The sequence below is a fragment of the Narcine bancroftii genome, chromosome 7 (assembly GCF_036971445.1).
Source record: "Narcine bancroftii isolate sNarBan1 chromosome 7, sNarBan1.hap1, whole genome shotgun sequence".
Lineage (NCBI taxonomy): Eukaryota > Metazoa > Chordata > Chondrichthyes > Torpediniformes > Narcinidae > Narcine > Narcine bancroftii.
In genome coordinates, this window is record NC_091475.1 from 181267097 (window position 1) to 181288314 (window position 21218).

The 21218-nt window shown below is 36.7% G+C and overlaps 1 protein-coding gene across 13 annotated transcripts in view; it reads left to right on the plus strand.

Moving 5' to 3' along the window:
- The window catches only part of LOC138739469 (protein furry homolog), a 446682-nt gene that overhangs the window by 169450 nt on the left and 256014 nt on the right, over positions 1-21218 (plus strand). For all 13 annotated transcript variants that reach the window (XM_069891583.1, XM_069891588.1, XM_069891589.1 and 10 more), the window contains 2 exons: positions 7300-7401; positions 9936-10039. In XM_069891583.1, the coding sequence (XP_069747684.1) occupies positions 7300-7401; positions 9936-10039 (206 nt within the window). The remainder of the gene's footprint in view (positions 1-7299; positions 7402-9935; positions 10040-21218) is intronic.

A 21218-nucleotide genomic window follows, 5' to 3' on the forward strand; every position in this document is an offset into this window, starting at 1 on the left:
CTACAATAAAACCATAAAACAATGTCTTCACACAATGAAAAATAAACAAGAAAAATGTGTCATCTGTTTTTACACTGAATCAAATTGTTTTGTCTTCTTATCATTTTAGGGGGTGGAGGTTCGAGGCAAGCTCTCTCTGTTATGTTCCATGTACAGTTCCCAAATTTGTTCAAATAATTTGACTTTATTTTCTAAATTATATGTTATTTTTTCCAATGGAATACATTTATTCATTTCCATGTACCATTGCTGTATTCTCAGGCTCTCTTCCATTTTCTAAGTTGACATACACTTTTTTGCTACTGCTAAGGCTATCAGAATGAATCTTTTTTGCGCTTTATCCAATTTGAGGCACAATTCATTACTTCTTATGTTACTTAAAAGAAAGATCTCTGGATTTTTTGGTGTGTTATTTTTTGTGATTTTATTTAATATCTGATTTAGATCTTCCCAAAATGTATTCACTTTCGTACATGCCAAAATTGTATGTATTGTTGTTCCCATTTCCTTCTTACAGAGAAAACATCTATCTGATAATGTTGGATCCCATTCTTTTAATTTTTGAGGAGTGATATATAACCTATGTAACCAATTATACTGTATCATGTGTAACCTTGTGTTTATTGTGTTCTTCATAGTTCCAGAACATAACTTTTCCCATGCATCAGATTTTATCTTTGTTTAAATCCTTTTCCCACTTTTGTTTAGGTTTATAGCTTATTTCATCATTTTCCTTATCTTGCATCTTAAAGTATTTTTCTTCTTTGGCTTGGCTTCGCGGACGAAGATTTATGGAGGGGGTAAAAAGTCCACGTCAGCTGCAGGCTCGTTTGTGGCTGACCAGTCCGATGCGGGACAGGCAGACACGATTGCAGCGGTTGCAAGGGAAAATTGGTTGGTTGGGGTTGGGTGTTGGGTTTTTCCTCCTTTGCCTTTTGTCAGTGAGGTGGGCTCTGCGGTCTTCTTCAAAGGAGGCTGCTGCCCGCCAAACTGTGAGGCGCCAAGATGCACGGTTTGAGGCGTTATCAGCCCACTGGCGGTGGTCAATGTGGCAGGCACCAAGAGATTTCTTTAGGCAGTCCTTGTACCTTTTCTTTGGTGCACCTCTGTCACGGTGGCCAGTGGAGAGCTCGCCATATAATACGATCTTGGGAAGGCGATGGTCCTCCATTCTGGAGACGTGACCCATCCAGCGCAGCTGGATCTTCAGCAGCGTGGACTCGATGCTGTTTGTTACAAATCTTTTAATTATCATTATGTCTGTAATCACATATTCAAAGCTGCTTCCTTCTGGTAATCTCAATCTGTTTCCCAATTTATCCTTTAAATAAGCTTTCAGTTGGTGATATGCAAACATTGTACCATGAGTTATTCCATATTTGTACTTCAACTGTTCAATTGTTAATAAATTATTTCCCAAAAATTATTTTTCTATTCTTTTAATTCCTTTTCTCTCCCATTGTCTAAAGGAAAGGTTATCTATTGTAAAAGGGATTAATGGGTTTTGTGTCAATAACAATTTTGGTATTTGGTAATTCATTTTTTTCCTTTGTAAGTGGATCTTCTTCCATATATTAAGTAAATGGTGAGCTTTTATATTGCACCAGCTCTTCATCCCACTTATAAAGTATATGTTCTGGTACCTTCCCCCCCCCACCCCCACCCCTATTTTATCTACTTCTATCTTAGTCCAGTCTGGTTTTTCCCTTGTCTGGTAAAAGTCTGATAAATACCTTAATTGTGCGGCTCTATAATAATTTTTATAGTTTGGTAACTGCAAACCACCTTGTTAATTTATCTAATGCTACCCTCAGTTTACCCCCTTTCCACAAGAATTTCCTTATTATTCTCTTTAGTTCATTAAAGAATTTCTCTGTTAAGGGAATTGGTAATGATTTAAATAATTATTGTATCCTTGGGAAGACATAAATTTTAATGCAATTTACCCACCCTATCAACGTTAGTGGTAATTCTTTCCAATGTTCTATGTCTTCCTGCAATTTCTTTATTACTGGGTGATAATTTAGTCTGTACAAGTGGCTTAAGTTATTATTCAACCTGATCCCTAGGTATCGGATTGCTTGTGCTTGCCATTTAAATGGTGATTCTTTTTAAAATTCTGTATAATCTGCGTTACTCATTGGCATCACTTCACTTTTATTTGCATTGATCTTGTACCCCGATATTTCTCCGTATTCCTTCAATTTCTTATGTAATTCTTCTATTGATATTTCTGGTTCTGTTAAGTATACTATGATGTCATGTGGAAATAAACTAATTTTATACTCCTCCTTTATTTTTATTCCTTTTATTTTATTTTCTGTTCTTATCAGTTCTGCCAATGGTTCTATTGCTAAGGCGAACAATAAGGGGGATAATGGACATCCCTGTCTAGTTGACCTACTTAATTTAAATTGGCTTGATACATATCCATTTACTGTTACCTTCCCCAATGGTCCATTATACAATGCTTTAATCCAATTAATATATTTTTTTGATAGATTGAATACTTTAAATAAATAGTTTCACTCTACTCTGTCAAAGGCTTTTTCTGCATCTAAAGCAACAGCCACTGTTGGTTTCTTATTTCCTTGAACTGAATAAATTAGATTAATAAGTTTACAGACATTATCCGCTGTTCGTCTTTTCTTAATAAATCCAGTTTGATCTTGTTTTACTATTTTTGGTACACAATTGGCCAATCTGTTTGCTAATAATTTCGCTATTAATCTGAGTTAAGTAGAGATAATGGTCTCTATGATGCTAGTGTTAATGGATCCTTCCCCATCTTTGGATTTACTGTAATTATTGCTGTCTTACATGAATCTGGCAAGTTTTGTGTTTCTTCTATCTGGTTCATTACTTCCAGGAGAGGAGGAATTAATAACTCTTTAAATGTTTTATGGAATTCTATTGGGAATCCATCCTCTCCTGGTGTTTTATTGTTCGGCAGCTTTTTTAATATATCCTGTACTTCCTCTATTTCAAATGGTTTTATCAGTTTGTTTTGTTCCTCTTCTTGCAATTTCAGCAGTTCAATTTTAGCTAAAAACTCTTCTATTTTACCATCTTTCCCCTCATTCTCAGTTTGGTATAATTGTTCATAAAATTCCTTAAAGTTTTCATTAATCTCTATTGGGTTATATGCAATTTGTTTGTCCTTTTTCCTTGATGCCAATACAGTTCTTTAGCTTGTTCTGTTTTAAGTTGTCAGGCTAACATTTTATGTGTTTTTTTTCTCCCAGTTTGTAATACTTTTGCTTTGTTTTCATTATGTTTTTCTCCACCTTATACGTTTGTAATGTTTTGTATATTTTTTTGTCCGCCAATTCTCTTTTCGTTATATCATCCCTTTTTATTAGTTCCTTTTCTGTACTTACTATCTCCCTTTCCAACTGTTCTATTTCCCAATTGTAGTCCTTTTTCATCTTAGTTACAAAACTTATTATCTGCCCTCTAATGAAGGCTTTTATTGCTTCCCATTATAAAAATTTGTCTTTCACTGATTCCGTGTTTAGTTCAAAATATGTTTTAATTTGGCATTCAATAAACTCTCTAAATTCCTGCCTTTTAAGTAGCATGGGGTTTAACCTCCATCTATATGTTCTTGGTGGAATGTCCTCCAGTTCTATTGCTAATAACAGGGGTGAATGATCAGATAGTAGTTTAGCTTTATACTCAGTTTTCCTAACTCTCCCTTGAATATGGGCTGACAACAAAAACATATCGGTCCTTGAGTATGTTTTATGCTTACTCGAATAATATGAATATTCCTTTTCTATTGGGTGTTGCCTCCTCCATACATCCATAAGTTTCATTTCCTGCATTGATTTAACCATAAATTTGGCTACTTTATTCTTTTTGTTTGTCTTTTGTCCAGTTTTATCCAACATTGGATCCAAATTAAGGTTAAAATCCCCTCTTATCAATATATTTCCTTGTGTATCTGCAATCATCAAAAAAATATCTTGCATAAACTTTTGATCCTCCTCAATAGGTGCATGTATATTGATCAAATTCCAAAATTAAGAGTATATCTGAAACTTTATCATTACATACCTCCCTGCTGGATTTATTATTTCCTCATCTATTTTGATTGGTACATTTTTGTTAACAATATGGCTACACCTCTAGCTTTTGAATTATATGATGCTGCCACTATGTATCCTACCCAGTCTCTCTTTAATTTGTTATGTTCTACTTCAGATAGATGCGTTTCTTGCACAAATGCTATATCTATTTTTTCTTTTTTCAGTAAACTTAATTGCCTCTTCCTTTTAATTTGGTTATGTATTCCATTAATGTTTATAGTCATATAGTTCAACGTGGCCATCTTATATATCTTGTTTACACCTCTTTTCTGCTTCCTCACCACCTCTATCCCCCTTTTTCCCATTTTCATCTCTCAGTTTTCCCTTTTTAAACTCAATGTATGACAACACGTTTAAAACATAAAATACTCCAACAATTCCCACACCCAATATTACCTTAACCACAAATGCCCCCCCCCACTCTCTCAGTTGCCCCTTATCCCTTGCCAGGCAACCACAACTCCCCTTTCCATTTGGATTGTGATCTTGCTCGCAAGCGTCAACTGATTTCGTAGTGACTGTTATTCTCTCCTCCTCCCCCAACCCCATCAGAAAACACTTTTTTTTACACATATAACAAAGCTCTCCATTTTTCCCCTCCTTACTTCCTTCTTTCCCCTCTCGTTTCCCTCTTTAGTTCTTTACATATACATTGTTTTTGCATCTTTATATATACTTTATCACATTTCTTCATTCTTATTACATCTCTTCATCTCTCCTATCCTGCAAATGCTCTGCGAATTCTTGTGCTTCCTCCAGATCCGAGAACAGTCTGTTTTTCTCCCCAGGTATAAATATTTTAACCACAGCTGGATGTCTTAACATGAATTTATAACCTTTTTTCCATAGAATTGATTTTGCTGTATTAAACTCTTTCCTCTTCTTTAATTGTTCAAAACTTGTGGCTGGGTAAAAAAATATTTTTTGACCCTTGTATTTCAATGGTTTATTATCTTCTCTAACTTTATTCCTTGCCCGCTCCAGTATATTTTCTCTTGTCGTATATCTCAAAAATTTTACTAATTTGGATCTTAGTTTTTGATGTGTCTGTGGTTTCAGGCTAATGCTCTGTGTGCCCTTTCTATTTCCATTTCTTCCTGCATTTCTGTCGTTCCCAGGACCTTCAGGATCCATTCTTTTATAAATTCCTTCATGTCTGCGCCTTCTTCACCCTCCTTCAGGCCCACTATTTTTATGTTGTTTCACCTACTATAATTTTCCAACATATCAATTTTCTGAAATAACAACTCTTGTGTCTCTTTAATTTTTTTGTCACTTTTCTTCCAATTTTCCTCTTAAGTCATTTACTTCCATTTCTACAGCCATTTCTCGTTCTTCCATATTTTCTACTCTTTTCTCTATTTCTGCCATGACCCATTCTAAACTTTGCATTTTATCTTCTGTTCTTTTCATTTTTCTTTTAATTGCACTAAATTCTAATGACAACCATCCTTTTAATGCTCTCATTTGTTCTTCAAAAAAGGCTTTATCTATATTCTGTCCATCTGTTTTACCTCTATTTCTCCATGAAGATCTTGGTCTTCTTCTTCCTCTTCTTCTGTGTTTGTGTCTTCTTCTCTTCTTTGTATCTGTGTCTCTTCTGATTCTCCTCCTGAGTTGCTTTTATCACTTTGTCAGGCCTCTTCTTGCTGGGCCTCTTGTTGTTGATCCTCCCCTCCTGGGCTGCTCATCTGTCGGGCCTCCTGCTGCTGCTCCTCTTGCTGTTTACCCCATCGACTTCCTTCCTCGCCTGGTTCCTCACTCCCTCATCTTCTAGCTGAGAGCCCTGGTGTCGGGCATCCCTCAGCTGGTCGCGTCGTGGCTGCCCACTCCTCAGCTGAGCCCCCCTCCCGTCGGTGTTTCCTTTTACCTTTGATTGCGCATGCGCTGTTGTGCATTTTAGTTTGGCTCAGAGAGCCATTTTGCAGTCCACTTGTTGGGGGGTCACGACTCCACGGAGTCAGCACCAACCTCAGAGATCGGGCGCTCTTCACCACCACGGCTCCCTGTTCCTTCGTGCAGGTAAGGCCTTCTCCTTTCTTTTCTGGTGACTTTTCTTTTTTCCCCGTTGTTTTTACTTTTTCCTTCTTGGGTGCCATCTTCTTTCTCTTCTCTCCAACTTTATCTTCTATTTCTTGTACTTTATATTTGTTATGCTTTGTCTTTTGACTTTTTTCTTTTTTTCTGGAGAAGGCTGGTTTTACCCTACCAGCCACTACTCCATCACGTGACTAGGGAGTCCTTGAGGATAGAGGCTGCTTTCTTAAGACACCACCTCTTGTGTATGTCCTCACTGAAATAAAAAATGATGCCCATGATGTCGTTGGCTGAGTTAACAACTCACTGGAGTTTATTTTTGTACCAGACAGTGAGGTATCCAGTCAGAATGCTTTCCAGAAAAATTTGCAATAGTCTTTGATGACATGCCAAATCTCTTCAAACTCCTCATGAAGTATAGCTATTGCTGAGTTTTCTTCATGATTGTATTAACATGGAGGCCACAGAGCAGATCCTCAGAGTTGTTGGCGCCCAGAAATTTGAAGTTCTTTTTTTTTAATTTTATTTATTCGTTCAAAAAACAAATAATATATGACATATCCAGCAATTAAACATGAACATGAACATTTTTTTATATATATATATATAGAAAAAAAAAGAAAAGATCCCCCCCACTTCAGCCAACTCTCCTAAGGAGAACAATATAAAAATATAAAAGAATATTTTAAAAAAGTTAACTATACATATTAAAATCTAATCAATATAAATTGAAATGTAAATATTCCGAGTATACAAATATGATTGATATTAATAGATGGCATAATGAGATGAAATATTGTTTAATAATGGAAAAAAATTACATATGTTTCACTTGATCATTATATTTTTTTTATTAATAAGTGGAATTTGAAGTTCTTGACCCTCTCCACAGCTGACCCTAGATGAGGACAGCTATCTGCTCATAAAAATATAAAGCTAATATTTCAGGTTAATGATCTTTCATCCACCTCAAAAGTTCAATCTTTCTAGTACACCAAATGATGTAGAGTACATGAAGCATCTTCTATGTTTATGTTACCAAACTAGAGCAATTATAATCACTCATTGTTTTTTGTGAGGAACATTTTGGAAAACTTCTGAGAATATGAAAAATGTACTCTCTCTCTCTGAATTTGTTAAATTCTTCTAAAATTTTCTGTTTATCCCATAGGCATTGTTCCCGTTGGTAACTTGCCTTCTCTGTGTGAGCCAGAAGCAATTCTTTCTTATTCGATGGCATGTCTTCCTGAACAATTGTTTGTCTAATCTCAAAGTAAGTAAAATAGTTTCTAGTCATTTTGTGGGTGTGTGTGTTAATATAATGTGCCAATTGTAAGGATGGAATTTGTTCTGTACTCCATATACAACCTACCATACACCACAAGTCTCACGTGCTATAGTGAAAAATGTGTGCGATTTTTGAACAAACTGCCGTGTGCTGCAATAGTAATGATGGCCCAGCCACAGGTGTAGCTATGATGACATTGTTTTGGCTAATGCACTTGTAGAAGTTAAAATTAATTCTCTGCTTTTAAGGACATAATATCATTAATTATATTCTGTAATATTTCATGATTAAAATAATACCCATTAAGAATTTTAATTTCCTAGTGTAATTACTCTACAAATTTTGACATGTACATAACAAAAATGTTTCTGTGTGGGCAGTTACAACTGTATTTGCCCATTCTAGTGATTACTAAAAATAAGGATTCTCACATAAAGATATATGCTATGGTTACCTGATTGGCTGAACTACCAGGTTGACAATTTCACATATCATGTTTTTCTATAGCAGTGAAGCAATGTTTTCACTATGTTTCATACAACTTTAACATGTAATTATGGCCGAGATTTGCAAACTATTTAATTCCTCTTTGTTAATATATAATTTTTAAATGGGCCATTCTATTTGCTAAATAGGTAAATTATATGCATTCCAGTTACTCAGCCATATACTGTATTTTTACACTTATATGCATATTTTACAAACCAGGCACTCCCCGCGTGTTATATGCCTATGCACACTATATGAGAATATTTTTACATGTTGAAAAAATGTGCAAAATTAATAGTGGGAATTGGAATATAATAGCATTGAAAGAATGCACACAATTTATAGCGGTCATGGGACTGGCAATTTATAGTGAGCGTGGAGATGTTATAGCCAGCATGAGAATGTAATAGCAGCGATGAAAGAATGCGCACAATCTATAGTGGGCGTGGGAAATTTTGATTTTGGATTCTCTTTTTATAGAATGCCATGGTATTCCAATAAACATGACATTCTGGCTAGGGCACTGCACCTTATCAATGTTAATTGCCCAGACTCTCCTGAGGGAGGAGATATCAAATGCCTCTGATGTGAGACAATATTGGTGCTTAACTCTGAAGCCTGTCTTGATCTATTTAATTTATTCCTCTCCAAAGATTGTTACTGTTGCAGTAGGATATCATCTGTAGAATAGGTGATTGACACCCCTGGGGTAAATCGAATGGGTGTTAATTGTGTTTTGTCTTATGTGTTTTGTCTCAAGTCCCATTTAAATGCAAATTGCTTTTGTCAGTTAGAATTTAGAATACTACACCCACGAGGCATTATATGAAAATATTTTTACAGAATTTATGATTGCACATTATCTTTTCTTTCTTTGGCTTGGCTTCGCGGACGAAGATTTATGGAGGGGGTAAAAAGTCCACGTCAGCTGCAGGCTCGTTTGTGGCTGACAAGTCCGATGCGGGACAGGCAGACACGGTTGCAGCGGTTGCAGGGGAAAATTGGTTGGTTGGGGTTGGGTGTTGGGTTTTTCCTCCTTTGCCTTTTGTCAGTGAGGTGGGCTCTGTGGTCTTCTTCAAAGGAGGTTGCTGCCCGCCAAACTGTGAGGCGCCAAGATGCACGGTTTGAGGCGATATCAGCCCACTGGCGGTGGTCAATGTGGCAGGCACCAAGAGATTTCTTTAGGCAGTCCTTGTACCTTTTCATTGGTGCACCTCTGTCACAGTGGCCAGTGGAGAGCTCGCCATATAACACGATCTTGGGAAGGCGATGGTCCTCCATTCTGGAGAAGTGACCCATCCAGCGCAGCTGGATCTTCAGCAGCGTGGACTCGATGCTGTCGACCTCTGCCATCTCGAGTACTTCGACGTTAGGGATGAAAGCACTCCAATGGATGTTGAGGATGGAGCGGAGACAACGCTGGTGGAAGCGTTCTAGGAGCCGTAGGTGGTGCCGGTAGAGGACCCATGATTCGGAGCCGAACAGGAGTGTGGGTATGACAACGGCTCTGTATACGCTTATCTTTGTGAGGTTTTTCAGTTGGTTGTTTTTCCAGACTCTTTTGTGTAGTCTTCCAAAGGCGCTATTTGCCTTGGCGAGTCTGTTGTCTATCTCATTGTCGATCCTTGCATCTGATGAAATGGTGCAGCCGAGATAGGTAAACTGGTTGACCGTTTTGAGTTTTGTGTGCCCGATGGAGATGTGGGGGGGGGCTGGTAGTCATGGTGGGGAGCTGGCTGATGGAGGACCTCAGTTTTCTTCAGGCTGACTTCCAGGCCAAACATTTTGGCAGTTTCCGCAAAGCAGGACGTCAAGCGCTGAAGAGCTGGCTCTGAATGGGCAACTAAAGCGGCATCATCTGCAAAGAGTAGTATTATATGTATGTGTATTATATTATATTATATGTATGTGCACATTATATGAATGAAAATACAGTACATCAGCAAAATCAAAACTTACTTTAGCATCAATATTTTATTAACAATGGAAAATGTGATCAAACAACAATATTAATTACCTCTTTTTTTCAGAATAAAGATCCCAAAATGGCTCGAGTTGCCCTTGAATCATTGTACAGATTATTATGGGTCTACATGATCCGGATCAAATGTGAAAGCAATAATGTGACACAGAGGTAATAAAATGTTATAACATTTAAATAGTATGATCAGCATTGCACATTTTGAAGACCACAAATCTTTATCCCCAACTTCTTATGTTTGGAACCTGTAAGTCTGGTTTAATCAAAATGATTTGAAGTTCATCCGATTTTACATTTGTTGTGAGTAAGGAAACATGTTTGGTAGGTCTCAAAGGCAAGGACTCTGAACACAGTTTTGATGGGGATGTATTTTATTTACAGAAGACAAGTGTGGGAAATGGTAACTGATGCAACCTGCACACACAGTTTACAGCAGCTGTGGGAAAGAAATAGTGGACAATTAATAATGAACATGAGGAAAATAGCATGAAAACAAAATATACATACACACACAATGATCAAAGAAAAATCACTACAATGCCCCACCACCCCTTGACTCAGTGCAGGCACGGCTCTATGCTAAAAGGGACACTAATTAAATATTCCCAACCCCTTTAACAGTGCACAACTTACCAACAGTTCCTCCAGCACCCTTCCACATTTCTAGGCCTGGAGTGTAGCAGGGTAGTCTTAAGCTGACAAAAGAGAGAGAGAACAAAGAGAAATGGCACCTTTATAATGCTGGAAGTTCCAACCAGTTCATTTACAGGAGATATTGGCTCGGTGCCAGGAGGGTTAATCCAATTACAACAGCCAATGGCCCAAGGGCAAGTACGGCAGGTTGGAGATTCCAGTCCAGGTAAACACTAATGGGTGGGGTGGAACCCATTAGAGGCTGGCAACTGGTGTGTCCACTGACTAGGTAGGGGGCAGTGCTGTCACGTGACAGCCACAACCCTTTCCAATACAAATTCCAATGGCTTCATTTTTTGACCTGGTGGTTTAGTTGGGTATTATCATTACTAATTTAAAGTAAACATTACCAATTATGTAATTACGTAGTTAGAAAATGCCAAAGAACCATTTATTTTCTTTTCATTAGTGCAAATAAAACATCTAAGAAGAAGGAAAAAGTAAAGTGTTCTGCTAATATACCTGCTACTGCACCATCACATTTTTAATTCATAATTTTTAAGGTATATAATACAATTTTCCAAGTGAGTTTAAAGCAAATTCAGGAAACGGAGCTCCAGTATGTTTTTTTCAAAAAATGTGTGGGAATGGGGCCGAAGTGAATTTAAAAGGAGTGTAGGAATCCAAGCCCCTGCTGAGTGCAAAAGGAGGACAGAAAGCCAGAGGCAGGTGAGCCTGATGCCGACTCAATGAGATTTCCAAAACATGAACTGTGAAGTGTTGTGCCAATTGTGAAAGGTGATTAGAGAGCAGATTATTATCTGCATCACTGATAAATATATCACAGCGGTAAAAGAATAGAAACTGAGAGTGAACAGAAAGCAAGGTATCTTATGAAAAATGAAAATTAATGTTCTTTGCCTTCTGTACAATATAAAAATAAAATTAAGCTCTATGTAATTCAGAAATGTGCACAAGAAGGCCAAGGATTAACAGACAGAACTATGGTGTTTCTTCTGGAATATTAAATTGCTCCAGATGAATCAAAAATATACCAGGTGTAGGTACCAATTTTGAAGATCAACATGATTATGAAAAACCACTTCAACTTTTCAAATAACAACAGAGTACATTTGAGCCACTCACATTGTCTTTTGGAAATCTAAACACATTTTTTTCCAAGGATCTCAATACTATTAGAATTCGCACCATCCAGGATATTCTCTCCTCTCGCTGCTGCCATCAGAAAAGAGCTATAGATGGCACAAGACTCATATCACCAGATTCAGGAACAGTTGCTACCTCTCCACCATCAGCCTCCTAAACAATAGACTTAATGGAGGAGTCATGTGATGGAGTAGTGGCCAGTAGGGGAATACCTGCCCTCTCCAGAAAAGAAGAAATAAAGTGAAGAAAATACAAAGTTCAAGAAATACAAAACATAACAGATAAAAGATAAAGTTGTAGAGAAAAGAAAGAAAATGGCACCCAAGAAGGAAAAAGTAAAAACAACGGGGAAAAAAAAGAAGAAAAGACACTGGAAGAGAAAGGAGAAGGCCTTACATGCATGAAGAAACAGGGAGATGTCGTGGAGAAGAGAGCCCGTTCTCCGAGGTTGGTGACGACCCCGCAGAGTCATGACCCCCCCCCAACCACTGGACTGCAAAAATGGCTCCCAGAGCCAAACAAAAGTGCATAGTGCGCTGACTAAGAAGAAGGAGAACACCGATGGGAGGGGGGCTCAGCCGAGGAGTGGGCAAACACAACGCGGCCAGCTGAGGGATGCCCGACACCAGGGCTCTCAGCTGGAAGAAGAGGAAAGTGACAGGAAAGGGAGTGATAGGAAAGAAGAGCAGCAGCAGGAGGCCCAACAGATGAGTAGCCCAGAAGAAGAGGACCAGCAAGAAGCCCAGCAAAGTGAGACAAGCAACTCATCAGGAAAGAAAGAAGAGACACAGATACAAGGAAGAGAAGAAGAAGACACAAACACAGGTACAGACACAGAAGAAGAGGAAGAAGAAGACCAAGATCTGCACAGAGAAATAGAAGGTAAAACAGATGGACAGAATATAAAGTTTTTTTTCAAGAACAAATGAGAGCATTAAAAGAATGGTTGACATTAGAATTTAGTGAAATTAAAAGAAAAATGAAAAGTACAGAAGAAAAAGTGAATAGATTAGAGCTGGTCATGGCAGAAATGGGGAAAAGATTAGAAAATGTAGAAGAATGAGAAATGGCTGTAGAAATGGAAGTGAATGACAAGAAGAAAATTGGAGGAAAGTGATAAAAAAGTTAGAGTCACGAGAATTGTTAGCTCAGAAAACTGATATGTTGGAAAATTATAGTAGGTGAAACAACATAAAAATAGTGGGCCTAAAGGAAGATGAAGAAGGCACAAATATGAAGGAATTTATAAAAGAATGGATCCCAAAGGTCCTGGGAATGACAGAAATACAGGAAGGAATGGAAATAAAAAGGGCACACAGAACACTAGCTCCGAAACCACAGACACATCAAAAATCAAGATCCGTTTTACAACAAGAGAAAATATACTGGAGCAGGCAAGGAATAAAATTAGAGAAGACAATAAACCATTGGAATAGAAGGGTCAAAAAGTATTTTTTTACCCAGCCATAAGTTTTGAACTCTTAAAGAAGAGGAAGGAGTTTAATACAGCAAAATCGATCCTATGGAAAAAAGGTTATAAATTTATGTTAAGACATCCAGCTGTGCTTAAAATATTTATCCCTGGGGAGAAAAACAGACTGTTCTCAGATCCGGAGGAAGCACGAGAATTTGCAGAACGCCTGCAGGACAGAAGGAGAGATGAAGAGATGTAACAAGAATGAAGAATGGTGATAAAATAGATATAAAGATGTAAAAATAATGTATATGTAAGAACTAAAGAAGGGAAAGAGAAGGGAAGAAAGGAAGTAAGGGGGGAAAAAAAAGAGGGTGAACTTTGTTATATGTGTTTTTAAAAAAAAAAAAAGTTTTCTGGGGGGGTTGGGTGGGAGAGAATAACCGTCACTGCGAAATCAGTTGACGCTTGTGAGCGGGTTCGCAATCCAAATGGAGAGGGGAATTGTGGTTGCCCGGCAAGGGATAAGGGGAAGCTCTGGGGGGGGGGGGGGGGGGACATTTGGGGCTAAGGGAATATTGGATGTGGGAGTTGTTGAAGTTTTTTTTTTAATGTGTTGTCATACATTGAGTTTAAAAAGGGAAAACTGAGAGATGATAATGGGGAAAAGGGGAAATGGTGGTGGTGAGGAAGCGGAAATGAGGTGTAAACAGAATATGTAATGGCCATGTTGAATTATATGACTATAAATATTAATGGAATACATAACCAAATTAAACAGAAGAGGCTATTAAATTTATTGAAAAAGAAAAAATAGACATAGCATTTGTACAGGAAACGCATCTAACTGAAGTGGAACATAACAAATTAAAGAGAGACTAGGTAGGGCATGTAGTGGCAGCGTCCTATAATTCAAAATCTAGAGGTGTAGCTATATTAATTAATAAAAATATACCAATCAAAATAGAGGAGGAAATAATAGATCCAGCATGGAGGTATGTAATGATAAAGTGTCAGATATATTCAGAATTTTGGAATTTGATCAATATATGTGCACCTAATGAAGAGGATCAAAAGTTTATGCAAGATATATTTTTTTTAAGATTGTAGATACGTAAGGGAATATATTGATAGGAGGGGATTTTAACCTTAATTTGGATCCAATGTTGGATAAAACTGGACAAAAGACTAGCAAAAAGAATAAAGTGGCCAAATTTATGGTTAAATAAATGTAGGAAATGAAACTTATGGATATATGGAGGAGGCAGCACCCAAAGGGAAAAGGAATACTCATATTATTTGAGTAGGCATAAAACATACTTAAGGATTGATATGTTTTTATTGTCAGCCCATATTCAAGGGAGAGTTAGGAAAACTGAATATAAAGCTAGATTGCTATCTGATAATTCACCCCTGTTATTAGCAATAAGACTGGAGGACATCCCACCAAGAACATACAGATGGAGGTTAAACTCCATGCTACTTAAAAGGCAGGAATTTCGAGAGTTTATTGAATGCCAAATTAAAACGTACTTTGAAATAAATACATAATCAGTGAAAGACAAATTTATATTATATGGGACGCAATGAAATCATTCATTAGAGGGCAGATAATAAGTTATGTGACTAAGATGAAAAAGGACTACAATCGGGAAATAGAACAGTTGGAAAGGGAGATAGTAAGTACAGAAAAGGAACTAGCAACAAGGGATGATATAACAAAAAGAAGAGAATTGGCGGACAAAAAAATAAAATACGAAACATTACAAACATATAAGGTGGAGAAGAACATAATGAAAATAAAGCAAAAGTATGAACAAGGAGAAAAAACACATAAAATATTAGCCTGGCAACTTAAAACAGAATAAGCTAAAAGAACTGTATTGGCATCAAGGAAAAAGGACAAACAAATTACATATAAATCCAATGGAGATTGAGGGGGAGGACGTGGACCTGTCCTCGGGCCTGCGCAAAGGAAGTTTTAGGTGGAGTGCAGTGTGCACAGTACTGGCCCCACTCTTTACATCCACGGTTCATGTGCCGTGGCCAATGGAGATGAATGAGAACTTTAAGGCATTTTATGAACAATTATACCAAACTGAGAATGAGGGGAAAGATGATAAAATAGAAGAGTTTTTAGCTAAAATTGAACTGCCGAAATTGCAAGAAGAGGAATAAAACAAACTGATAAAACCATTTGAAATAAAGGAAGTATAGGACATATTAAAAAAGCTGCCGAACAATAAAATGCCTGGAGGATGGATTCCCAATAGAATTCTATAAAACATTTAAAGAGTTATTAATTCCTCCTCTCCTGGAAGTAATGAACCAGATAGAAGAAACACAAAACTTGCCAGATTCATGTAAGACAGCAATAATTACAGTAATACCAAAGATGGGGAAGGATCCATTAACACAAGCATCATATAGACCAATATCTCTACTTAATTCAGATTATAAGATAATAGCAAAATTATTAGCAAACAGATTGGCTGACTGTGTACCAAAAATAGTAAAACAAGATCAAACTGGACTTATTAAGAAAAGACAAACAGCAGATAATGTCTGTAAATTTATGAATTTAATTCATGCAGTTCAAGGAAATAAGATGCCAACGGTGGCTGTTGCTTTAGACGCAGAAAAAGCCTTTGACAGGGGAGATGGAATTATTTATTCAAAGTATTACAGAGGTTCAATCTACGAGAAAAATATATTAATTGGATTAAAGCATTATATAATGGACCATTGGCGAAGGTAACAGTAAATGGATATGTATTGAACGAATTTAAATTAAGTAGATCAACTAGGCAGGGATATCCATTATCTCCCTCACTGTTCGCTTTAGCAATAGAACCATTGGCAGAACTGATAAGAACAGAAAATAAAATAAAAGGGATAAAAATAAAGGAGGAGTATAAAATCAGTTTATTTGCAGATGACATCAAAGTATACTTAACAGAACTAGAAATATCAATAAAAGAATTACATAAGAAATTGAAGGAATATGGAGAAATATCGGGGTACAAGATCAATGCAAATAAAAGTGAAGTGATCCCAATGAATAATGCGGATTATTCAGAATTTAAAAAAAGAATCACCATTTAAATGCCAAACACAAGCAATCTGATACCTAGGTATTAGGTTAGATCATAATTTAAGCCACTTGTACAAATTAAATTATCAGCCAGTAATAAAGAAATTGGAGGAAGACTTAGAACATTGGAAAGAATTACTGCTAACATTGATAGGGAGGGTAAATTGCATTAAAATGAATATCTTCCCAAGGATACAATACTTATTTCAATCGTTACCAATTCCCTTAACAGAGAAATTCTTTAATGAACTAAAGAGAATAATAAGGAAATTTTTATGGAAAGTGGGTAAACCGAGGATAGTGTTAGGTAAATTAACAGAGAGGTACAACCAAAGTGGTTTGCAGTTACCAAACTTTATAAATGATGATAGAGCAGCTCAATTAAGGTATTTATCAGATTTTTATCAGACAAGGGGAAAACCAGATTGGACTAAGATAGAGCTAGATAAAATAGGGGAGAAGGTACCAGAACATATACTTTATAAGTGGGATGAAAAGCTGGTACGATATAAAAGATCACCAGTATTGCATCATTTACTCAATATATGGAAGAAGATTCACTTAGAAAGGAAAAAAAAATTACCAAATAACCAAAATTATTATTGATGCAAAATCAGCTAATGCCTTTTACAGTAGATAACCTTTCCTTTAGAGAATGGGAGAGAAAAGGAATAAAAGAATAGAAGATTGTTTTTTGGGAAATAATTTATTAACATTTGAACAAATGAAGTACAAATATGGAATAACTCATGGTACAATGTTTGCATACCATCAACTGAAAGCCTACTTAAAGGATAAAATGGGAAACAGACTGAGATTACCAGAAGGAAGCAGCTTTGAATATGTGATTACAGACACAATGATAATTAAAAGATTTATAACGAACATGTACATCAAGCTGCAAGATAAGGAAAATGATGAAATAAGCTATAAACCCAAACAAAAGTGGGAAAAGGATTTAAACATAAAGATAATGAAACATGGGAAAAGTTATGTTCTGGAACTATGAAGAATATTCTGAACACAAGGTTACGCATGATACAGTATAATTGGTTACACAGGCTATATATCACGCCCCAAAAGTTTTTTAAAAATGGGATCCAACATTATCAGATAGATGTTTTCGCTGTAAGAAGGAAATGGGAACAACAGTACATGCAATTTGGGCATGTGAGAAAGTGAAAAAATTTTGGGAAGATCTAAATCAGATATTAAATAAAATCACAAAAAGCAACATACCAAAAAATCCAGATATCTTTCTTCTAGGTAATATAAGAAGTAAGGAATTAGGCCACAAACTGGATGAAGCGCAAAAAAGATTTATTATGATAGCCTTAGCTGTAGCAAAAAAAATATATAATGTCAACTTGGAAATCAGAAGAGAGCCTGAGAACACAGCAATGGTACATGGAAATGAATAAATGTATTCCATTGGAAAAAATAACATATAAATTTAAAAAATAAAGTCACATTATTTGAACAAAAATGGGAGCCGTACATGGAACATAACAGAGAGGGCTTGCCTTGGACCTCCACCCCCTAAAATGATAAGAAGACAAAATGACTTGATCCAGTGTTTATTTTTCATTGTGTGATGACACTGTTTAATGGTTTTATTGTATTGTATATGTTGAATGTTTATTGGTTTTGGAGGGGGGTGGGAAGGGGGGAGGGAAGGTAGGGGGGAAAAAGGGGGAGAAAATGCCACTGTGTATATTTAAGAGGGAAATATTTGTATGTATTTTGGTTGATATGGTTCACAGTGTGAAAAAAAATTATAAAAAAAACAGTAGACTTAATCAGAAGCCCTTTTTCAACTGGCATCCCAGTTAATTGGCCATGCAGTGTCCCAGGATTGGAAGCCATTTGTGCTGTTTCCACTGGCCCAAGTTTTACCAGGACACTGACTGCTTTTCCATTGAGCACAACTCATCCCCGGGGATAGGAGAGTCTACCTTCAACTGGAAATGGGTGACTTTCAGCTGTCCTTTTTTCTCCGATTTTATCAGCATGCCGACATCAGCTGAAGCCGGGGATATAAATAGGGGTAGAGGCTGTCAATCCGCATCATGATTTGACGCCAACATGCTGATTGTTTTCTTTTTCCACTGGACCCTGTCCCAGTTAATTCCCAATTAATTCCTGGGACAAGGTGCCAGTGGAAAAGAGGCTAGAGACTAATTTCAACACTATTACTGAGCACACTATTTATTACTGAATTTTATTTCTGTATTTGCAGTCAATTTGTTTACATTTCTTTGTTTATATTCTTCTCTTTTGTATATGTATCTTTTTTCTTGAGTATAGTTCACAGATAAATAGAAATTCTGTCTGACCCGCAGGAAAAAGAATCTCAGGGTTGTATGATATCATCTGTACGCTCTGACAATAAATTTGAACTTTGAACTAACCTGGCTGGGAGGAACTAAGCTGGTAATATGGTGACTGTACTTCCTACAATTTTTGAATAAACACTTTCATTCTCCCTATTTCATAACATCTAAGGTCCCACAAATGTCATAGAATCTTAAAAGATTTGTTCTTCTGCTACCTTTCCTTCACAAACGAAGAAAAACAGATGACAAATAATTCAAATCAAATTGCTTATAATATGCTCTATATTGTTTGCAAAGGAGAAAATTAGAATGTTTTACAGATGATCTTTATGTTTCCGTATATACATTGCAAATAAACTCCATGGAACCATAGAATACTGCAGCACAGAAACAAACCTTTCAGATCATCTAGATTATGATGAACTATCATTCTGCTTGGTCCTAATGACCTGCACTTGGACAAAAACCCTTCATACCTATCCCATCCATATACATATCCAAATTTTTCTTAAATGTAAAACTGCAGCCCACATTCACTTCAGATGGCAGCTTATTCCACACTCTCTGTTTGAAGAGGTTTCCCCCTAATGTTCACTTTAAACATATTCCCTTTTACTCTTAACCCCTGTCATCTAGTTCTTCTCTCACCTCAGCTCAGTGGAAAAAACCTGCTTGCTTTTACTCTATCCATATGCCTCAGAATTTTGTAAACCTATATCAAATCTCCCCTCATTTTCTACGCTCCAGGAAATAAAGTTCTAACCTGTTTAACCTTTCCCTGCAACACATTTCCTCAAGACCTTGCATCATCCCTTACAAAACTTTGCATTCTTTCAATCTAATTAATATCTTTCCTATAGTTAGGTGTCCAAAGTTGCACACAATTCTCCAAATTTGGCCTCACCAATACCTTATGCAACTCTAACATATGGTAACAGCCCAACTCTGATATTCAGTACTCTGATTTATGAAGGCCAACATGCCAAAAGCTCTGTTTATAACCTTATCTACCTATGCTGCCATTTTCAGAAAATTATGTATAAGTATTCCCAGATTCCTCCGTTCTACCAACTCCTCAGTGCCCAACTGCTTACCATGTATATCCTAGCCTGGTTAGTCCTCCCAAAGTTCAAAATCTCACACCTGTCCACATTAATTTTGATCTGCTATTTCGCAGCCCAAGTTTCCAGCTGGGTCCAGATCCTGCTACAAGCTTTGAAAGTCTTTCTCACTGACAACTACACCTCCAATCTTTGTCATCTTCAAACTTGCTGATCCAATTTAGCCCATTATCATCCAGATCATTGATATTGATGACAAACAACATGGACCCAACACCAATTTCTGAGGCGCTCCACTAGTCACAGGCCTCCAGTTAAATAGACAGTCATTTACTTCCACTCACTGGTTTCTCTCGCAAAGCCAGCGTCCAATCCAATTTATTACCTTATCCTGAATACCAAGCGACTAAACCTTCTTGATCAACCTCCCATGTGGGACCTTGTCAAAGGCCTTACTTAAATCCATGTAGATAACATCCACAACCTTTTCTTCTTCAACTTTCATGGGAAGATCTTCATAAAAACTCTATAAGATTAGTTAAACATGACCTACCAGGCCCAAAGTCATGTTGATTATCCCAACTTGTCTATCCAAATCCATACATCCAATCTCTTAGAATAATTTCTAATAACTTGCTCACTCCTGACTTCAAGCTCACTGGCCTATAATTTCCCAGATTGTTCTTAGAACCTATTTAAAAAATGGAACAACATTAAATGATAGAAAAGCATGCGACTGCAAAACTAATTTGAATAGTTTTTTTTTCCTGTCTACTCAACTCTGATGGAATTTCATCAACAGCTGAGATTTGTGTTGATTCATATGGGGCTACTTAACTTTCAGAGACAGGACATATTGCAAGTTATGTCAGATTACATGATTTTCTGGTGAGAGAATGTGAAATGAGTGGGACATAGTTACTAGATAAGGGGACAGTCATTTAATACAGAAGTTTGTAGATACCCGTATTTGGCCTTCAGAAAGTACATCACTTCATACTTCCATACAAGATCAAATCAGGGTTTTATGTTATGTCCAATACTTTCAATTTTTGCAAACATTTGAATTCAGAGCGCAAATATGGCTCCTCAAGCTCACATTGCTATTTAATAAGATCATTCCTCCAAGCCTTTCTCCAGCCTTAAATCTTCTCTTGTTCCTCCACACTTATTGCTTGTATGTTATTTTCCCTTAAGCATATTCATTGATATATTTTACATTAAGCTTATTAAAAATGGGAGAAAAATCTTAAAAGAAAAATCTTTAGGTGCTGGATATCTGAAATTAAAACAAATTTCTGGAGCTACGAACTGGTTAGGCAGCATCTCAGGAAAGAAAAGCATTTATTGTTTCTATGATTTTTTAAATTCGATTTAGGAAACTCATAAAGAAGTATGTTTAAGTTTGAGATGTGAGGAGGTGGTTTGTGATACAGTGGAGAAAAAGAGAAATTGGATGAATATTATTGTAGACAAAAGAGACTGTAGATACTGAAATCTAAGGCAAAAAATAGCAAGCTGCTTGAGGAACAAGGGTCTACAGAGCATCTATGGAGGGAAATGGATAGGGTCAAAGCCCTGCTTCAGAAATGAAAAAGGATAGAGCACAAAGGCAGTATTAAAGAGA